Here is a 22303-nt window from a genome sequence, read left to right as displayed (position 1 = left end):
ATATTATTAGCATAATATTATTTAGGATTATGAATTATTATATAGTTGAAAATGTAATTTTTGAAATTTTACAATATTAAGAGTATAATTAAAATATTAAAAGTATTAAATTAAAAATAATAAATTATCAATTAAAAATTAATACTGAAAAAAATTACTAAATTTTACATGCTTGAATTTTATATGTTAGAATAATATAAATTAAAAAAAATTATGTAAATCAAAACAATGACAAATTCTAAGATCTTTTTATGTCTTATGAATTATATATCTATAGCTTGGTACTCTATAATTTCTTTCAATATTATAATAAGGAAAAAGAATATCTCACAATAGATTCATTTTATTTCTTAAAGGAAAATTGAACAAGAAACTTTTATGCCTTAAAAGAAACTGAAAAATAATGAATTTCTGATCTGATCTTGTGGACTAGCCTCAGTAGATTCAATGACAAAAATCGAAACAAAATGAAAACCTGAAAAAAAAAAAAAAAAAAAAAAAGGTAAACATCTGTCTTCACATGACAACTCACGTGACAGTCTGCACCCACCCTTCATTGTTCCCTCCGCCTATCTTTCTCATCCATACTTCAATCCTCCATAACCGAACATTTCACCAAATATTTTGCTCCTCTTAAACCGCCAAATGGCCGCTACTCTCTCAATCTCCCGCCTCCTCCTCTCTCCCGCCGCCGCTACAACCACCACCAAATCCCTCATTTCTCCGGTCTCCCTTTCCTCAAAACTCTCATTCTCTCCTCTCTCGCTGAAACTTCAATCCAAAGCCATACAATCTAAAGCTTTCTCCACCAGACAAACTCCAACAATAACCGCCGCAATTACCGTAGGGGATAAACTTCCAGACGCCACCCTTTCGTATTTCGACTCTGACGATGAGCTCCAAACCACCACAATATCCTCCCTAACAGCAGGAAAGAAATCAATCCTTTTCGCCGTCCCCGGAGCTTTTACCCCCACTTGCTCGCAAAAACATCTTCCAGGATTCGTGGAAAAATCGGCGGAGCTTAAAGCGAAAGGAATCGATGTGATTGCGTGTGTTTCGGTGAATGATGCGTTTGTTATGAAAGCCTGGAAAGAGAATTTGGGGATTAAGGATGAGGTGTTGCTATTGAGTGATGGGAATGGGGAGTTCACCAAGAAAATTGGGTGCGAATTGGATTTGAGTGATAAGCCTGTTGGATTGGGAGTGAGGTCTAGAAGATATGCTATTTTAGCCGAGGATGGTGTTGTTAAAGTGCTTAATTTGGAAGAAGGTGGTGCTTTTACTTTTAGTGGTGCTGATGATATCCTCAAATTGCTTTGATGGGTTCTTTTGACTTTTTTTGTGTGCCTTTTACAATTTTGAGTTGTTAATCTGATAATAATGTGATGAAACCTTGAGTGGGTTTTGAACTATCAGGAGTAAAAGTTTGCTTCATTTTCAATTCATGCGCTTTTGTTTGGTGAAAGTCTGTTTTCTTCTTCTACTTGCTGCTGCTATAAAGTAGAATTTTGGATTATTCTTGGGTTTATAAGTGGTAGTTAATAAAATGTCTCGAGTTCTTTGCATGATTGAGGGTTTCAGATCTTGTTTATGGGTTACTGTATGTGATAATGTTAGGAAAAGGACGTAGAATTTAATGAAGTTATGTGCTTGAAACACATCCACTTGGAGGTGTACCCATGACAAATAGAACCAGAAATTACCATATGACAATTGACAAATGTTGTTCTCAACTTGGCTATTAGCGTCATGATTTTTTCTTTCTTTTGACCTGGTGAGTTGTCTGAGTTGCGCACTTTGGCACTTGGCACACTTTTGATGGCAGTGTTGCTGCCACATCAAAAGTCACTCATCAATGCAGACATCCGATACATTGCCAAGTATACTGAAAGTTACTGCTGTCCATCAGAAGTTTGAACAAAATGTACTTGCTAATTTGAATGGGATTCTAACAGCAGAGTTAACTTCATAAATTGATTTTTGCAGCTGCTTTTAAAGAGTTAATCAAACTGCTTGCTTGCAGTTGTAGTTTCTCTGTTTTGACTTGACAAGCTTTGATGTGAATAACTTTGCATTTCTGGTTTGTTGTTGTTGCCTCTTGTGGGTATAGGTGTCGCTCAGAGCACATCGTTTGCTCATACTTGAGATGAACGTGGATTTCAATTTACTACTATTGTGTAAAATTATAAATGCCAGTATAAAAATACCAACGATTATCAATAGGTAGGGATGAGATGCTGATTGGGATTACTATATGACAGGAGAATTTGCAGTCTCAGATGTTGAATTGCACATTCAGTTTTGATCTACTATTATTAGTTGCACCCACGAATTCATACATCAGGCATTGCAACTTGTGCCTGTATATAATGGTTAGGATAGTTAACAGGAATGAACATGTTTGTAATTCCTGCATTCTATTACAAAGCCTGCATACAGCACACAGGAAAGAGATTGTAGTGAAAGAATTAAGTGGGATATGATGAATTAACGTTGAGAAAGATCAGACATGATTTGTCCGAATTGCAAAGTACTTTGCTGTCATTGTGATTGGATAAATAGCTCTAACAACATAACAGGTGCAATAAAATCTGTCATTAGGTTTTGCCTGTGAGATCGATCTTCTGTAGTCAATCTTGGGCATTCATCTGGAGCACCTCAGTTCAGGTCTTAGGGCTATTCATGCAACTACATGAGATGGTGAAGCAAGAGGCTTCTGTAGTTGACATCCAAAAGTTTTTGTTTTGCACACATTTAAAAAGAGGACCAAAAAAGAGGGGCTGTTAGATATAGTAAGCAGAGTCTCTTTAAAGGTATTCTATAGAGAAATCATTGCTTGTGCAGGTGAAGACACGCTTAGAAATGATATTGTGAACTATATACTTGATTTTTGCAGTGTCCTAAGATTCAATTCAATAAAGCTCTTAGACAAGTGTAATTTGCAGAACCACTATAGTCTAGAATAAATGTAATATTTAAATTTCAAAACATAGACAGAAATGATGATCAGAAAGGATATACAAGGCTTAATGTTTGTGGTATTGTTTTACAAATGTAACACCTGTTGATTCATAATCATGAGAAACTGACTCAATGGAAATAAAAATGGCGGTGAAATCTTCATAATTGAGCATCGCACGGTAGTATCAGCCTTCTGAATGTTCACACTCACCCACAAATGCTGACTATCTCTTACATTTTAGCAACAGCAGAAATCTCCTCTTTAGAGGGCCAGTGATTTATTATTCCTTTAACATTCATTTCTGAGCATATTACCTGGACCTCTTGCAATCTTCCCTCCTGTTCAAGTCCAGCAGTAAGCTCATTACAAATGCTTGCGTTGGGAAGGAAATTATTTTCAACCATTTCTCTATACCAAACATATGCTCCACTGAAATCTTTTAGGTCACAGTGTCCCTTAACCAGAATGTCGTAGGTATCAGCTTTAGGGGCCAATTCCTTAGCCTTCATATTGTTAACCAGATCCTTTATGTTTGATAACTTCCCCTCTCTAAAATGACCCAGAATCAAACTATTATAAGTCATCTTGTCTGGATGAATACCCTGATCTAGCATCCCCTGATGCAAACTATATGCCTTTTGAGTGTTTCCAATCTCAGCATAGCAGTGAATCATTGCATTATACACAACTCGATCAGGAAGCAAATTCATCTGTAGCATTTCATTATATAGTTTCTCGACGAGTTCTATCCCTTCCTTGCTACATCCACTGATTAGAGGATGGTAAGTTCTAACGGTAGGTTTTATGCCCAAATTTTTCATAGTTTCATATAGCCCAAGACATTTCGAAACATTTCCCGCATTTGCATACCCCGAGATTAATGAGTTGTATGTGATCACATCTGGACTATGACCACTACTGGTTATTTGGGTAAGGAAGTCTTCAGCTTCAGTCAACTTTCCCTTTTTGCAGAGCCCATCAATAAGAACATTATAAGTTACAAGGGTTGGGCTAATTTCACTTCTCATCATCTCATCGAAGAATCTTAAAGCATCTTTCACTTTCCCCACCATACAGCTTCCATCAATAAGCATATTATATACCTGTGCATTAGGCAAAACCCCTCTGCAAATCATATCTCTAAGGACTATTTCCGCCTCGAGAATCTTCCCATCCTTGCATAGACAGTTTATGAGAGAACCGTAGCTTACAACATTTGGCTTTACCCCAATCTCTTCCATCTGTTCAAGAATCTGAAAACACCTATCAAAAGTGCACAACTTCCCATAGCCATCAATAAGGGTGTTGTATGTCTCCACACTTGGTGTAACTCCCTTCTCTGCCATCTTTTTCACCCATTCCTCTGCCTTATCCATCTCCTTCATATCACAAAACTTATCAATCAAAGAATTAAAAGTGATAGAATTTGGCCTCAGCCCAAAACTTTCCATTCTCTCAATAGTCAAAATGGCTTTATTCATATCACCTATTCGACAATACCCATTCACAAAAGTATTGTATATAACCTCATCTGCAACAAGACCATTTTCCGTAAACTTCTTCAAAATCTCCTCAGCCTTCTCTACTTTCCCTTGTTTACATAAGCCGTTCAACAAAATACTACCGGTGTAATTATTAATCCTAATTCCTTTCTCAGTCGCTTGCTCATACAATTCCATTGCACCATTCCCATCATCACACCTCAATAACCCATCAAAAAGAATACTATATGTATACCCATCAGGCATAAAACCATTCACCTCCATCTCCTTCAATAAGCTTCTCGCCTCCTTCATTTTGCGCATCTTACAAAGTCCACTAAGCAAAGAGTTAAAAGTAATGATATTCGGCGCAACACTCTTTTCCTTCATCCTCTCCCTCATTTTAAACGCAGCATCCAGCTCACCCACTTTACAATACCCATCAATAAGAGTATTATAAGTGACAATACTCCCCACCAAATTTATGTTACACATTTCATCAAACATCTTCTCTGCATCCCTTATTCTCTTTTCTCTACATAACCCACCAATCAAAACATTATAAATAAATACATTAGGTCTTACTCCTCTTTTTCTCATTGAATCCAAAAACTCCATACCCATCTTCAAATTTTGCAATTTAACAGCAGCTTGTATCGCCTTTGCATACATAAAAGTATCAGTTCTAAAACCCGAATTCTCAATCTCCATAAATAAATCAACAACTTTAACAAATTGTTTTTCATTCACCAAACAACTAAATAACAAACTCAAAGAAACAAGAGACGGAAGCTTACCATCTCTCCTCATAAATTCATACAATTCAACAGCTTCTCTAAGCATTTTGGACTTGCAACAAACTGAAAGCAACATATCTGAGAGTGTAATTCGTAATGGAATTGAACATGCAGAGAAGCAAGAGAAGAGATCGGACGGCGAAGAGAATGTAGATTTTGTGAGAATAAGTGACTTGGCGAGGCTATAAGCGGCTTCATTACAGTTTTGTTGAAGTAGAATTTGAAGCTTATTGACTTGTTCATATCGTTCTTGGTCTTTGCTGCTATTGTTTGATAGGGTGTTTTGGGTTTGTTCAGATTCTTCCGGTGTAGGGATTGTAGAGAAAGAGGGAAAGACAGGAAAAGGGTTGGGATTGTTTCTAGTAGAAATAGTGACTTTAGAGAGGAGACGAATGCGATTAGCCATTTTCCAAAATCTGGTTTCAGGTTTTGAATTTCCGTTGAAAAGGAAAACCCTCACTAAACCCCAAATTTGCAAGGGGGCTAGAGTTTGGGCTTTTTTAGTAAATATATAAAGTAATGGGGCAAGACAAGCTATGCTTCGGCTTGCCAAAGTCTGTTCTTTTTTTCCAAAAAAATAACAAAAATATCTATATTTTTTTTATTAAATTTACAGTGTTAATTTTTTTATATTTTTACTCTGTTAAAAATATAATTTTTTTTTTAAAATACAGATTTAGTTGTTTTTTTTATTTATTTTTTTATTTTTTAATAAAATAACTAAAAGACTAAACAATTAAAAACAATCACACCATATTTTCTTAAAAAAAGTTTACGCAGTAAATATGATATTTTCTTATTAAGTTTAGGATTTTTCTAAAAAAATTCTTTTATTTTTTTCTTTAAATTTCTTAGAAGCCAACTGTGGGAGGCTCTGCAAAGTTGTTCGAAATATAAATAGTATGTATGCTCTTGGATCTTCTTATGTCTTATATGCACATCTACACTTTGGAATGGAAACAACTTCATTATTTAATTTAACCCAGTTGTACAAAATTATGTTTGAGAGGCTTAATCAATAAAAGTAAAAGAAAAATATAAGAGCTTGAAGCAGCCCAACATCTCCGGTTCCCAGAGCATCTTAATCAAAGAGTTACAAGTAACAAGATTCGGCCTGCAACTGTGTTATAGAATATAACTTCATCTGGAACTAGCCCATTCTCAATATGCTTTTTCAGAAATTCCAATGCCCCCTTAACTGCTATCAGCATTCTGAGGCTTAATACCTGCATTAGTCATTTTCTCATACAAATTCACAGCATTATTCTCGTTGTACTCATTACATCACTGCAAATTCAGTAACCCATCAAAGCTGAGAGTAAAACCTTTAGGCAAAAACTTCAATTCAATCACCTTGTCTTCTTCTTTTTTCTCTTTATATTTTACAAATCCAATTGGATCGCAGGTTGAGATGGCCGAGTTGGTCTAAGGCGCCAGATTAAGGTTCTGGTCCGAAAGGGCGTGGGTTCAAATCCCACTCTCAACAATTATTTTTTAAAATGTATTTTCAATCCTTTTGCAAGCATTTTACAAACCATAGTTACTCCTTAATCAACGCTTTACAATATATCTCTCCACAGTTGTGGGATTAGGTCTTGAAGTATTACAAGTAAAGAGGATATATTTTTTACATATGTGTTGACACGGTATTTTTTTTATATAGATATTTTATTTTTAATATATAAAATTTAAATTTATGTATAATTTTATAATTTATCGATTAATAAATTATATTTTTAATTAAACAATGACTTTAATCTTAATAAATAATATATTAATTATATTATAATATTATATTAATTAATAAATTAATTTTATAATTAGATAATAATTCTAATTTAATATATTAATTATATATTAATATTATATTAATTAATAAATTATTTTTAATTAGATAGTAAATTTAATTCTATAAAATAATATTTTAAATATTATATTTACTAATAAATTAATTTTTAACTTTATAATAAATTATAATCCTAATAATAGAAATATCAATTATATTGATAGTATTAATTTATATAATATTAAAATAAATCAATAAATATTCTTAATATAATTTTTCTATAATTGTGCTACTAAAATTTTAAAATTTTAGAAAAATTAAAAAATACATTTAAACGTATTTAATTTATTGTCAGTTTTAGAACTTTATAAATAAATATTAAAATATTAACAATTTTATTAAATTTTATCTATAAATTTAATTTTATAATAAAAATAATTACAATAATCGTACAATGGATGGATAAACAACTAGTAGATGCACAATCTCTAGGTATAAATTATACACCTAATTTTATTTCTTTAATTATTTGAATTTCTATCATATTTGGAATTTCTTTTATGGGAAAGTAATAAAAGGATATGTTGGTGAATTGATAGTCTTGAATCTTAGGTAGGTGGTTTTTTTTTAACTATTTTTTTATCAAATTATAGATGAATAAGTTAAAATAATTATAAAATTTAAATATATATATATATATATTATTGAATATATAAAATATATCTCACTCATTTATCAGTTTGATATAATATAATAAGAATGGATAATTCTGGACTAAATTAAAAAGATATTAAAGAGAATGACCAAAATCAATGAATTTAATTGATTGAGTTAGATGTTGAAAGTTTTCTCCACGTATAGTATTGATATTAAAGAGAATTACTCTATCCATTTCCTAGTGGTGAGATTAAGGACTAATAAGGGCTATTAGTTTAGCTACAATTAATTATATATATAATTGATTATGTCAGATTTTTATTTTATTTAAGATATTTAAATTTAAAATTTAAAATAAATTTTTATAAATTTTACAGACTTCAATCAAACATCATGCCATTTATTACTTTAATGCTCAGTTATAAATCAAAGCACATAACTTGGACCGCTTGCAACCTTCCCACCTGTTTGAGGCCCAAAGTCAGCTCACTGTAAATGCTGTGATTTGGAAATAAACCATTTTCAAACATTTCTCTATCCCAATGTTTCCTTAAACCAGAATGGCAAAATGTCATGAGCCGTTGGTATGATAGAATTTGGGCTCTATCCTACATATACCCTTTTCTAGTTTCAGGCTTGGTAAAAAACAATAGAAATAAAAATGGCCCGATAAGATCCTGGAAATAGGCGTATCATGATACAATTGCATTTGTGACAGATTCAATGATTTCGAAATTTGACTTTTTGTTTAGTATTTATTCTTTCTGTATGCAGGAGGTGCTTGAGAAGGCAGGCAAAATTTGATCATTGAAGGACACATGTAAGTATATTTTCTGTTCACTGTACTTTTATCACGGAGCAGTAAGGTCGGTCCAGCTGCATTGCATACCCACAAAAATGATGGGCAAGGTTCCACCTTAAAATGGCACAAATTTGTTGGGCCAACCCAAAACATAATAACATGCCACTTCCAACGGATTGCATTATTAATAATGATAACAGTGACTCTCTAGGAAATAGTACCACTCGCCATGGCCCTCCAATTCCTATTGTTTGCTGCAATAACAAAGTCCATCAAATTACCTTGTCCAGTCTCACGGTTGTTTGTGGCATTTATAGCTCTTATAAAGTCCATCTAGAATACAAATTTACTTCCGAATTTGGTGTTGCGATGATAAATCTTGAATTTTATTTTAAATTAAATTAATAATATTTTTTTTTTTAAATTAAGCTATGAGAAATTTGAATATCATCTTAAATAAACATACAATTTTTTGAAAAATTACTACCAGTTCCTTTATCTCTTGTTCAAATGAAAAAAAAAGAATTAACTTATGCAAATTGAAAGAAAAATAAAAAGCAAAGGCTCAAACAAGTGCCATCCGAAAAAAAAAAAAAGTCACCAAAGAGCAGGCCTCCTCTCCTGTCTTGCTTTGTCTTCCACTGTATACAATTATTAATTGTTCCCAATATTTTGTATCATCAAACCCCGAGAGAAGATGTACTAGCAAGACCAGAATAACATTTTAGCATGTTAATCAAATTATAGTTGCAAAATAATGAGAGACAGAGAAATGGATCAACTGTAAAACTTATCCCATTTCTGTTACTTTATTTCCTCCCAAAGCCAATGCCAATCACAACAGTGCAATGAACAAAAAGGGGAAAAAGACAAAAGCTACAAAAATCTCACAATTACAATCCCATTCCAAGATGTTTTGCTCTATCTACTTAAGGGTCAGAACCCAGAAACCTGCTTTCTCCACTCTTTTTCCTTATCCTATCCGTATATAATGCAAATCCCATAAAACAACATTACAATGTTTTTTCTGTAGTTTCCTTAAAATGTATGCGGTGATATTCACAAGGGAAACTAATAACCTTTCAAGTCACCCACTCAACTAATTTATGCTCAACCTAAAAGAATATGACCTTCATTCTTTGTCTTTTTATACAAAGCTAAATTGCAGAAATTTTCACTGCGAATGCCTTATACCATGTGAAATGGCGCAGGCATAGGGTGAAGAATTTGCTGAAAGAACTGCACCAGCTGGCTGCTACTTTCACAGTCACATCAAGAATTAGGGACAAAGGTGCCAATGTATCCGAAACCCATGATGAAGAAGGCAATTGCTTGCACGAATAGGTATAAGAAATAGTGGTTTTTCCCAAATGCAACATCATAGCAACCGCAGAAGAACAGGTAAGCTCCAGTCCCAAGCTCTAAAAGGTGGAGTCTGTCAATGTTCATATATAGGAAATGTAAGTTAGTAATTATAAACTACACAACTACATTATTACATGCACATGAGGCAGCTTGACGCCAAGACCCTTTTCGTTGTTATAAGCATGTACCTGTCTCCGAATTTAAATCGTGGTTTCTTTGGAGCTTTGGCAGGTTTTGCCTTGAGTGCATCTCCTAGTTTTTCAGTGACAATCCATTCATTCACTCTGCCAGCCTCTAACAATCCAATGAAGGTAGCCTTAGTCCGGTGCAGCGACATGACATTCTCAAAAAGGATCCAGAATACCATCAGGTGAAGTGACCTGTAAGAAAAAACAACTCAAATCAATCTAGAGAAACAAATTTCATATGTAAATATACTTGGATTCCTTTCCTTATAAGAATAAACAGATATCAAGACCTTGGGGTTCCAACGGCATTGAGAAGTGTAACGATTGAAGGAATATAAACAGCTCCCCACTTTGGAACCGCAACTTCAGGTACCAAAACAGTTGCAGGCAAAACAACACAGTAAAAAACAAAAGTAACGATGTGGGCAACGATCTTCCTCACTAAGAAGAAGCTGTAGATCACATGTGCTTTCTTCCACAAGGTCACTTTCTGCGTTTCAAAAAATAAATAAAAATGTTGAGATTCAAATCCTGACAACACCGTTTCCTTTGAAAATAATCTGCAGTACCCACCTTATTTGTCATAATCTCCATCATCATTTTCCTGAAGAGGTTAGCAGGACCACATGACCAACGATGCTGCTGATAGCGGTATGCTCTGAAAGTACTAGGCAACTCATTTTTCACCTGTGGCAATATTCAAACAAAGGACATAATTTAAAACACTATACCATACAAAATAGATACAGATGCATTCACTTTTTGTTTATTGTTATTCCTTTCTTGGTATTCTCTTGCTGTTATCCTTGTGCTTCCAAATTGTCTATTATAGTGTGGTATCTTTGTCAGTAGAAGAAAGACTGAGCATCTTTTATAAAGTTCAGAAGCAACAGTAACCAAGAAATGAAGCAAAGAATGTAATTATTTTACGTGAAATTAATGGTAGGTTATCAGCACATGAACATGTCAGGTCTTATATCATAGTTTATTAATTTGTTGACTAGTTAAGTTTAAATACAACTGGATCACACTAGACCAGCTAAGATTTTACGCCTTTATCAACTCAACAACAGAGTAGGTTAATCACTCTCTAAACAACAACAACAACACTCTTCCACCTTGAAATTATGATATAAATTTTCCAGAATCCTAGAAGCTGTCCTAGGTAGGACAAACAAATCCCAATTCCTTAAGTTTTGCAATCTTTGTAATTGGTGTTCAGAAAATACCACCTTGAAATTATGGTTAAAGTAGTTATAATTACTTGTAATTACCTTAAGAGAACCAAGGTATAAGAATTTCCAGCCTTTGAGACTAGCTCGGACAGCAAGGTCCATGTCCTCTACTGTGGTCCTGTCCTTCCAGCCTCCAGCTTCATTGAGTGCAGCAATTCTCCATACTCCTGCCGTTCCTGTTCCATTACAGTCATTGAAAATTATCACTATAAATTCCCTGCAACCTTCTTATATGTTCAATTAAGCGCATAATTTCAGAATCTGACTACCATTCCAGTATCATTGTGTCAAGGTCCATTAGTACTAATTTCTTTGGATCTTTCACATGTTAGTAATATGTGAAAAATATAATATTGACTTGAATTTAAATTCTAAAATAATGAAACGTTAGCAATAGTGAGGATTGTGATTAATTAACTAATTACCGTTGAAGCCAAAGAAGGCATAAGTAGAAGACCCCACTTCTTGCTCAACAGTGAAATGGTAATCCAAAGACATTTCTTGCATTCTTGTCATCAAGCACTCATCAGAATTCACTGGAAAAACAACCCAAAAGAAAAGGAAAAAAAAAAAAGAAAAGAACACTAGCCACGTCACCAACAGAATAGCTGGCAAAACACATATACATTTATAATGATTATAAATAACACCAATAATGTTTTTTTTTTTTTAACAAAAAAACATCAAATTCACCAAGTGTCGGTTAGTAGAGCTAGAAAGTGACATGAGTTTAGGTCCACCATTAAAGATATGCACATGCAGCTGCTGGGAATATTAAGAAGACGAGCAAAATTTCTTCTTCTTTTTTTATTTTTATGTATTTTGAGACAGATATACCCCTTAAGATAATCTTCAATGGCCAAACATGCCCCCTATGTACCTACTCTTTTCATCTTTTGACATTAATTTGGGCAGATCCACCCAAAAATCTAGCACTCCCATAACAAGTAATTAGAAGAGTGGAGACATTTGCAGCTTTTGCAGGAAAAAAAAGTGTAAATAGCTAAATTGTTGCCAACATGCTATTTAGCTAAGCTTGCTTGGTCCAATTCACAAGGACCATCCTGGGTGGTCCATTTCCAATCAAGGCAAAATGTATTTGTAAAATTTTCTTTCATGGCTTAAATCTTTTTTCTTTGTTTTGTGATGCATATCCTCTCATATTACAACAAGTATCCATTGTTTTTATTTTTCCTTTCAGGAAAGAAAAATTTAAACCATTATACCTTTTTCTATTCCCTTTTGAGACACATCAAATGAATTTGTCTATGAGCCCTGTTTTTTTTGGATGTTCTTGAGAACTAATTTCTTTATGAATTCTTTTCCTTTGTTGGTTCTTGAAAACACAATGGCCCATGAACATGTCATGCTTGTTTTCTTTTATATGGATTCATTGGTGACTCTTATTTTATTTTTTTTATAGTCGAGCTTCGAGTTATATCACATAAAAATCTCTCTAACATAAAATAAATTTTAATAATATTATGAGAAAAATGTTTATTTTTTTTTTTTAGAAAAAAAAACTGGGTCTAATCCACAGTATAGTTCTAAAATCAATTGAGTAGTGTCTAAAAGTAAGATCTGTACACATTTAATGAAAATAAATCTTAAGAACTACATTATAGTTGTAATTAAATTTAGTTTGTTAGGTTCATTTATTTCCCAAGGTACCTACCTTCAGTTTTCCAAAAGACTAAAGAGTCAACCAAAATTAAACCAACAACATGGTTTGATTTTAATTTTTTTAATCATTTGCTAAAGTTGGGGGTAGTTTAACAAGTGGGTTCCTTCAAAATAAAATAAGACCCTATATCCGACGTGTCAAATTCTTACATGGACAGCGTGGAATGGACATCTCACTACCCAACCAATCTCTAATATCCCTACAAAAAAGACCCACCGACAGTTTCTTGGAAACAGTGATATCCTAATAATAATTTTAAAAAAAAATCTAAAATGAACTATGTCCTCTAACACAAACCATAGATTAATTAATGGACCAAAAATATGATTAAACTAATTAACAGCCAAATTAAGAAATGCTAACTCAAGAATTTACGTGATTAAGCGAGATTACCGAATTTCCAACGAGCCTGAACCAGACCCAGTTCAGGATTATGGACCAGGAAAGGAATGGTACGCCAGAGAAAGTCAGGTTCAGGTTGAAAATCTGCATCAAAGATGGCTACATAGTCGCAGTGTTTAACGTAGCTTCGCTTCATGCCTTCTTTTAAAGCTCCAGCTTTGTACCCATTTCTATTATCTCTTATCTCGTACTTAATATTTATGCCTTTGCTTGCCCATCTTTGACACTCTAGTTCAACTAAATCCTGCATTTAATTCCACGCACACAAACAACGCATCAGGATTTGCTTAATTTATTACATCGAACATGCTCGAAACTGCGATTAAAAAAATTGGTTCTCTTTTCTTTTTCTTTTTTCATAAAGAAAATGGCAACAACTTGTTAAATGTCATAATTGATAGTTGCCTTGATAGTCGGGTCTGTCGAATCGTCAAGAACTTGAATTATGATGCGATCAGAAGGCCAAGAGAGGCCACATGCAGCTCCAATGGAAAGCTGATAAACCTGCAAACATGCATAATTACAGGCAAGATTAGCCCTGTTACACATATATAACACATTATACACTGGTATCTAATAAGGGAAAAGAAAGAAAGAAAAAAGAAAGTAGAAGAAAAGATTGGAAAAGAGAAGAAAAGGACCTCTCTTTCATTATACATTGGGATTTGAACAAGAACCATTGGATAAGCAGAGTTACCCATTTCAACATCATCTTTTAAGGGTTCCCACTTGTAACGTTTTTCAGGTTTTCGACCAAAAATCTTGACTAGGGTAATGACAATGCCCATATAGACCCTTTCAATGAAGAGCATTAAGGACATGAGCAAACAAACAGCAACTGCTAAACGTAGTAAAGGAACGATCAATGGTGCTCTGATCTGATCCCAAATTATAAGGAACTGCATTGAAATGTCATCTCTAGCACCTTGAAATGCATCTGGAATGATTTTTGTTGTTGTTAGCCGATCCATTTGTGTGTCTCAGAACAGAGCAAAGGCAAAAAACGAAACAGAGGAAAGCAAGAAATGGAAGACAGGAACAGGAGTGTTTGATTATTATTTTAAAGATTTTAAAAGAAACCCATCAAAATGAGATCTGAACAGAATTTATAAGACACAAAAAAGAGCAAGAATATGTTTCTTTTCTTTCGCTATACGCAAGCCAACATACAGGCAGAGCTGTAATGTCAGCAGCTCCCTGAGGAACAAAAAAAAAAAAAACCCAAGAAACTGGAACAACAAGAACAAGGAGTCTGTCTTATGAACTTAAGAACTAATGTGCATGACAGAAACAAACTCGAGAAGAAACAAAACTCCTGTTTCTTAATGAGGTTGTTATTCAAGAACTAAAAAAGAATGTAAGGGCAAATATTTCTGCTTCTGTTATTAAAGAGAAAAGAAAACAGAAGCAGAACACAAATGCCGATACAAAAATACAAAGACAGAAATAAATGAAAAGAGCAAGAAAATATGCCGGAGAATTATGCTCTTATATAAGCTCTCTCTTCTTTGCCTCTTCTATTTCTCTCTCCTCTTTCACTATTTATTTCTTCTAATTCCAATAATTTTTTAATTTTTTTTTTACCATTTTCTTTTTACTGCAGGCCTCAGGACATGAGCACCGCAGCTTCAACCACAAGCATGCCCCTTATTTAAAGGCTATGTATGCACTGTGATAATAAGGTTAAATAAAAAATAGCCTCCGGCGGCTGGTCGTAGGCATTCGACGTCACTTTCCGGCCACCAATGTCTTAACAACCTTTTTCTTTTTTTCGAATCTGTGCACCTATACAATTATTTACATTTTCTAAGAAACTCCATCTACTTTCTAACTATTAAATTTTGTTGTCGGTAATCACCACATGAAATTTATGCGTGTTTATAAATATTTTATAAAATAATGTTAAACCTACTTTTTATATAAAAAAAAATAAAATAAAATTCTGCTGGTTGCTTAATATTTGCAACTAATTTTTTTTTTTATAATATATAGTATTTAATAAAATATGTAGACTAACACAAAAATGTCCAAATTTTGCATGTTCACTTAAATGCCCTTTATGTTGTCTGTTGTGCACTACGGATTCAATTGGTTTTTATTTTATTTTTTCTAAATTTACTTTTATTCTTCATTTTCTTTTTCTTTTCTTTTTTTTTTAAAATTATAGCATTAGGAACTATTTTCTCATTTTATATATAAGTGCTATTAAAGAATATTTATCCCAAGATCAATATACTTATAGGAAAAGTATTTATTTTTTTATAATTCATTATATCTAAAATAATAATCAATTAAAAACAAACTCAATAGACTGGATATTTGGTTATAACATTTTAGATTTCAATATTATTAAATAAAATAAAAAATATATAACTTCAAGTTATTTTTTTAAACTTCGTAAATATAGCTCATTAAATATTTTAATATGTGAAAATCAGATCTTAAATATAGCTAACAATTAATTAGATATTTTACTCTTATATTTAATATAATGCAACTTCTAAAAGAAATTGTAAATAGCAACTAAATTGATCATATAATTAGTATTATTTCTTAATTTGTGAGTATATATGAAGAAAAAGTTGAATATTCATAAGTTTAGGTTAATAGTAAATGGATATCTCAATGTGAAAAATGTGTTAAAGTGGTCAATTATAATAAAAAAAATAAATAAATTAATCAGATGTGAATTATGCCAGTATTAATAAGACAAGCATATGGTGTATCCTCATCATATAAGCATTCTAATTAAGAAAATGATTCGATAAAAAAAGACCTACTACATATTTTGATATAAAAATCTATATACCTTGTCTATATATGGCGTCTACTTAATTGCTCGTATTGATGATGAGTGAACCATCACACATCAATCGACAAATATAGGATCCACAAAGTGAAACCTACCCTATCAATTGAAGACATGATTACTTAGTGTTCATTTGAAAAGCTAATTTAGATGATAATTAATAAGGACAATAAACATATCCATGCATTGTCATTTTTGAGATTGCATTATTATTAAACTTTTATGGGAAACAAAATAGGGAAAAGGAAAAGAAAAGAAAATCTTGTATCACTTAATTATCAGCATTATTGCAGGAGTTGGTGGATTTTCTTACTCTTTCTTTTCCCTTATAATAATATAGTCTGAAAATATTATAATAAAATACAATATAAATTATTAATGCACCTAATTATTAGTTTGTAATTTAGAATGTTAATTTTGATTATTTTTTATTGGACTGGTAATAAATTAAATGAGTCTTTCTTTTAATTACAAATAAAGAAAGAAAGAAAAACTCGAATTGGAGCACGCACTTGTCGCCGACTGAGCCTGAAAGAGGTTGATTTGAGAAATATGTGGGGAACCGGTATTTACCTCATACATACAGCGTGGGGAAGGAAGGACCCAAATTGGGCAACTAATTATCCTCCCTGGACACATGAACGGCTTTTTTGCAGATTCCTCGCACGATTAACAAACTCCAAGCCACACTGTGTGAGCTCTTTGCATGAATGAAGACTCGACTTCTCAACGAAGAATAAATAACTTTTGCGTGACGGTAATATGTAAAATTGTTCTTATTTCTTGCCCTGCAGTAATTCTAAGTTATCTCCAATTCACAACAGATCCGTGATGCCAAGTTTGAAGAACAAATACGTATTCTGATATGACAATTTCTTGTTCTTTTATGCTGAAAGTTCATGTAGACAGGGAAAAACAAAAAACAAAAAAACCTCATCGTACAATCGGTTTCTACAGAGAATCAAGAAAATGATAGCATAATATGGACTCTATTTGTTTTGAAAAATATTTTAATAATTTTGTGTATAAGTATATTTAGAAAAACTGATCAAATAAAAGAATTAAATGAAATTAAGCATTTAAGTATTCACTAGTGTTAGCTCTAAAATATAACTTGACTATATATTTTCTTTATCTATTTCTAGGAGCTGTATATATACAATTGATTGAATTTTAAATAATTAAATATATATTAATTATCAAATATATAATATATAAGATACTTAAATGTAGATATCGCTCTCCAATTTATGATAGATAAGAGTCGACCAATTTGATAAGTCAAATTATATATTAATATTAGAACCATGGTCAAGCTTCTACCTCTGTTGTTAATTTTCTGTTCCGAGAAATCTTTTAAAGCTTGATTTGCCGGTGTCCAGTTTCAGTCTTTGTCAATTTTTATGCCATAAGTTCTTCTGCAATTAAATATCATTTCTGCAGTATCATACTTGTGATGACATTTTCATATGTCATCCCTCGACAATATCAGAATCTGGATTAACATTACGATTAAAATAAAAAAAACGTATGATCTTTGTTAATTTTTATTTTCTCCTGGAGTTTTATCCTCTAAGTTGTCTACTTACGCTTTAAATTTTGATTACAGTCTCTGTTTTCAGTTTTCAGTTTTCTAATTTTGTTTTTAACCTCAAAATTCTTTTTTTTTTTCTTTTTTGTTTCCTGTTTATGTTTTCAGTTTCCATATTTAATTTTTTATTTTGTTGTGTTTTCTGTTCTAATTTTAGAATGATTTTGATTTTTTATTATCAAGTAATCTATAACGTGGCGGGTGATGGGCAAAACTCTTGCGGTGGTAAAACATTGAATTTATAATATATTTTTTAAATAACTGCTGGTAGTATTTAAAAGTTCTCCTCCTAAGCCAACTTCTTAGGAAAGTCAAGTTGGCATCTAAAATACCACTTTGGAGAATATTAGCTTAATTTATATGTTAATTAATTTTGATGAGTAGGATGGATCTATTAACAATATTGGAGGACTGGATCAGAAGAGAAAGAAAAACATAGTTGGAGGATTGCTTTAACCTTGATTACCTTCATTGGAGGGATTGATAGCACAATGACAGGGATAACAAATCATGTCTTGTCTTTCTTATTGTATACATCTTTGTATTCTTGTAAAATACTAGTTGAGCTTCTATTTTAAAATAAATAGAAAACCATATGGTTAATTGTGGATACAATGAATGACAAATTATACCAATTTCACCAGATTTTTAGATTAGTTATTTCTGGAATGAATTCATGAATACAACTAACATATAGCTATTAATTTCTATATGAGATAATGAAAAAGAATTCAAGTAAATTAGTGGTATAAAAATGAATGTATGCATATATAATAAAATATTTGGGTGCGTATGCAAGTGCATATAGAGTTCTTAAGGGGTAGGTTGTCACAGCTGGCTGGTCCAATTGATTTTTAATAATTTACTTCTGTGACATATTAGATTATTCACATGTCGTTTTCTACCTGAACCTTGAGGGAAAAATAAAAATCAGGAAAAAAGCCAGAGAAAAAAAAATAATTTGCCCAAGTTTAATTATAAGTGATTATCTTTATTTTAGTTGTAAATGATAGAAAAATCTATAATATAGTTTAGAGTCATTTTAATTTATCGTAAGTGTATTTTACTATATAAATTTATAAAGATTAATTTTATTTTAATTTTTATAATTTATAAAAATAATTAAATACTAGATTAATCAGTTATAAGTAGTATTTAGTTATCAATCAATCAAACATATTATTTTTATTTATTAAATTTTTTAGTTATTTTTAGAATTTAATCAATGATATTTTATGAGATTCACTTACATAATTTAATTTATATAAATAACTAAAAAATTATATATTAATTTATTGACAATCTAATTAATAGAATAATGTATATAATTAATTAATTATTTAAATATTATTAATTAATTTTAGTAAAATCCTGTAGCTTAACTTATTTTTAGATAAATAATTATACTAAAAAGAATGTCTTATGATTTATATTGATTATAAGAAGAGAGAATTATATCAGTAACTACAAGGGAATAAATTATGGAAAATATACTCTTATATATTTTATTTCATAATAGTATGCTATTATGCCCTTTATTTAGTACTTATAGCCCAAGTGCTAACATAAATGATCCAATAAGAAAAAAAGAAAATACTCTTATAATTTCAAAATTAGGGAATTATTCTTTTCATTTTTTTACAAATATTATTGCTCCAAGATAGAAGGTAAAACTAAACCCGTTTGCATTAATTAAACAGTAATTATTCTAATACACACACACCCACACAATAATTTTGAGCTCTCATTGTCCCAATCTTTCATCTCCATTAGAATGTGAAATAACAAATCTATTTTATAGGAAGAAGGAATTGATGATTGTGAGACTCGTCCATGGAGTCACGTGCAGTGTATCTTCTTATAATTGACACAACCAATTTGTTGTCTAGAAATAATTCAAACCACCCAATACCATGTTAGAAAATAATGGAGATCTTCATAAAAACAAGTTCAATCATTTTTAACATCAAATGTTATTTGCCTATATTAACTATAAGTGATTTTAGGGAGTTTTTATTCTAGAATGCAAGTATTTTTCTTCTAATTTATTGTGTTAAAATATATTTTGGAGGCATCATATTGCTAAAATATTTTATTTTAGCAATAAAGAGAATAGTTTTTAACACCCATTAGTTATGTGCTTGAATAATTGAAGTAGGCAAAAAACATTATTACAGATTCAAATTGGTACTTCCTGTAGCATTGACATTTATAATAAATGTTTAGTTATCTGAAAAAGAAGGCTCAAGTCAAACCCCCAATTGGCCCCTTCACTATATACTAGTAAATGAAAGCAATTCTCAATTACAAATGAAAAGAAGACTTCTCTATATTATACATAGAAAAGGGTTCTTAGTGTCAAAGCCACAGGGCAAGCTCACATGTTTTGAGAGAGCAAATAGCTAAGACTTTGCAAGTGAAACCATTATATATATATATATTATGAATTTTGTGACATTGGTTTAATTGAGGGCCAAATAAGATGTAATGTAACTAAGTCAAACTGGGTTCTATTTCTTACCTTACCTTAGAGAATTTTTTTTTTTTTAATTTCTTTTTTGAGGAAAAAGATAGCACACAGCAACAAAATTGGCACATGGCATGCACATGCAGTTTCCTACAGCTAAATTGTTCTTCAAAAACAAATCTTCCCTCCCCACATGAGCATATGAGCAGGGATCATGCCTACAAATAGATACCCAATTGTATATGCCACAATTATATTTGTAATACAGCCAATTGTCACCTCAAGGCTCAAGCTACTCATGAATATTGCAAAATATCTTTTATACATATGCATAATTATGTATGTATCTATGTATATATTATTCATATAATTTACTTTAATATCTCAGCTAAAATTCAATTAGAGAGTGACCTTAAGAGAATTGGAAAGACATGACTCTCAGTAAAATCTTTAATTATATTGAAGAAGTAATGCCACAGATATTCCCAAGTCATGAAAAAAATGATGTTCAACTTTAATTTTAAACAAATTCCCTTTCTGTATATATATATATATATATATATAGCTCTTCATATTTTATCCTTAAACAATGATTAAGCCTTCACAAAAATGTAATTAGCAATCTTCTTATTAGGTAGGTAAACAACTTATAGCACTAAGCACTTCTAGAGTGGTCTAATAAGAAACTTAATAATGTCTATGTATCAGTCTAATATTTCTTAATCTTTACCTAATTTTATCAAGTTATAGTCATTTACAACTTGAATCTGATTAATCAAAGAACATCATTGATAATTATTTTAATTTAATTCAGCTTCAAATTGTTAATCATCTCATTTTATTACATGTCTGAACAACTAATCCTTTTTCTTCTTCTCTAATTTTTTTTTCTTAATCCTTTAAAAGATTTCGTTTTATTTTATTTATTTAAGTTACAACTGAGGTGGGTCAATAAATTTACAAATCCGAAAAGAATAATAAAGCCAACTAAATTAATGTGGGTATATATTCAATATATATATAAAAGATACTCTTGATTGATATATGAAATGAAGGAATTCAATAGCTTTGTCTTTCTCAATGGTAGTTTAATAGTCTGTTTCTCTAAATATAAAATTCTAAAGGTTAATATACATATATATATATATATATATATATATATATATATATATATATATATATATATATATATATATACATATATATATATATATAATGGATTATGCCCTTGTCCATTTACTTTTTCTAATATATTCAACTATCAATGTTTTATTTAATATCAAAGTGTAATTTAGGGCAAAAGTTGGTATAGGTGGCCAAGGTCATGTGTCACAATGGAAATGATGTACCATCTAACATTGTCTCCTAAACCTTTCCAAATGCAATTTTCAGTCAATGAGCTACTTTGTGAAGGTTTGATCAATTAATATACTTGATTTATATATATCTGCAGAATAACCTCTTTTATGAATTTGACACCATATCTTACCTGCCCCCCAACCCCAACCCCAATCTATTAATTACTTTTAACTTATTTCTCACAGGTTATCCACATTCCCCTCTTCTTTTCTCGCAAAAACAAAGTGGATGCTTGATTGGTTCTTCTTTTTATTCTTTTTTACTGTTGCATCAATCCAGCTCTAATTGAGGTTTAAATTTATATTCTACCATGGAGTATTATAATAATTATTTTTTTTAATTATAGTTTTAATTTTGAGTTGAATTACTCTACCTTCTAAATGTATGATACTATATAAAATCTAAAAAAATTAATGTTACTTTAATTTTAATAATTTATTAACATTATTAAATATTAAATTAGTCAACTATATATGGTACTTAGTTATTAATTAATCAAATGTATTATTTTTATTTATTAAGAATTCTTATTTTTTAAAATAAAAATTTCTATCTATTTCTCAAATTTAATGAATAGTACTTAAAAACTAATATAAATAATTAAAAATTATATACATTCACCGATAATGTAAATTAATGAAAAAATACAAGACTAATAAATTATTTAAAATAATATTAATTATTTATTTATAATTAAAAAATAAATATTATAATA

The 22303-nt window shown here is 31.1% G+C and overlaps 3 protein-coding genes and 1 non-coding gene across 4 annotated transcripts; 2 read left to right on the top strand and 2 right to left on the bottom strand.

Moving 5' to 3' along the window:
* The first annotated feature begins 557 nt into the window (after positions 1-557).
* LOC8288375 (peroxiredoxin-2E, chloroplastic) lies at positions 558-1444 on the top strand. Its single transcript, XM_002528533.4, has one exon. It carries the CDS (start codon positions 646-648, stop codon positions 1321-1323), a length of 678 nt encoding a protein of 225 aa, XP_002528579.1. The 5' UTR covers positions 558-645; the 3' UTR covers positions 1324-1444.
* Positions 1445-2956: 1512 nt separating this feature from the next.
* Positions 2957-5762, bottom strand: LOC8288400 (pentatricopeptide repeat-containing protein At5g12100, mitochondrial). The gene has a single exon (XM_002528532.4). The coding sequence runs from the start codon at positions 5647-5649 to the stop codon at positions 3196-3198; it is 2454 nt and encodes an 817-aa protein (XP_002528578.1). The 5' UTR covers positions 5650-5762; the 3' UTR covers positions 2957-3195.
* Positions 5763-6648: 886 nt separating this feature from the next.
* On the top strand, positions 6649-6729 carry TRNAL-AAG. The gene has a single exon. It is a non-coding gene; the product is annotated as a tRNA-Leu (tRNA).
* Positions 6730-9261: 2532 nt separating this feature from the next.
* On the bottom strand, positions 9262-15001 carry LOC8288372 (glucomannan 4-beta-mannosyltransferase 9). The gene is made up of 9 exons (XM_048369948.1): positions 14004-15001; positions 13768-13866; positions 13354-13606; positions 11702-11812; positions 11316-11452; positions 10615-10728; positions 10332-10531; positions 10042-10233; positions 9262-9923 (listed from the first exon to the last, which is right to left on the bottom strand). Exons 1-9 carry the CDS (start codon positions 14331-14333, stop codon positions 9761-9763), a joined length of 1599 nt encoding a protein of 532 aa, XP_048225905.1. The 5' UTR covers positions 14334-15001; the 3' UTR covers positions 9262-9760.
* Between the last annotated feature and the right edge of the window lie 7302 nt (positions 15002-22303).

This window comes from Ricinus communis, chromosome 10 (assembly GCF_019578655.1).
Source record: "Ricinus communis isolate WT05 ecotype wild-type chromosome 10, ASM1957865v1, whole genome shotgun sequence".
In the NCBI taxonomy this organism is placed as follows: domain Eukaryota; kingdom Viridiplantae; phylum Streptophyta; class Magnoliopsida; order Malpighiales; family Euphorbiaceae; genus Ricinus; species Ricinus communis.
This window is presented reverse-complemented; position numbering and strand designations above follow the sequence as displayed.

Excerpts from the sequence above, each read along its gene's own strand:
- LOC8288375 (XM_002528533.4), top strand. The coding sequence starts at position 646 with ATGGCCGCTACTCTCTCAATCTCCCGCCTCCTCCTCTCTCCCGCCGCC.
- LOC8288372 (XM_048369948.1), bottom strand. The coding sequence starts at position 14,333 with ATGGATCGGCTAACAACAACAAAAATCATTCCAGATGCATTTCAAGGT. Across the intron at positions 13,867-14,003 it reads CAATGTATAATGAAAGAGAG|GTTTATCAGCTTTCCATTGG; the intron begins GTCCTTTTCTTC and ends GCATGTTTGCAG. Across the intron at positions 11,813-13,353 it reads TCAGGCTCGTTGGAAATTCG|TGAATTCTGATGAGTGCTTG; the intron begins GTAATCTCGCTT and ends TTGTTTTTCCAG.
- LOC8288400 (XM_002528532.4), bottom strand. The coding sequence starts at position 5,649 with ATGGCTAATCGCATTCGTCTCCTCTCTAAAGTCACTATTTCTACTAGA.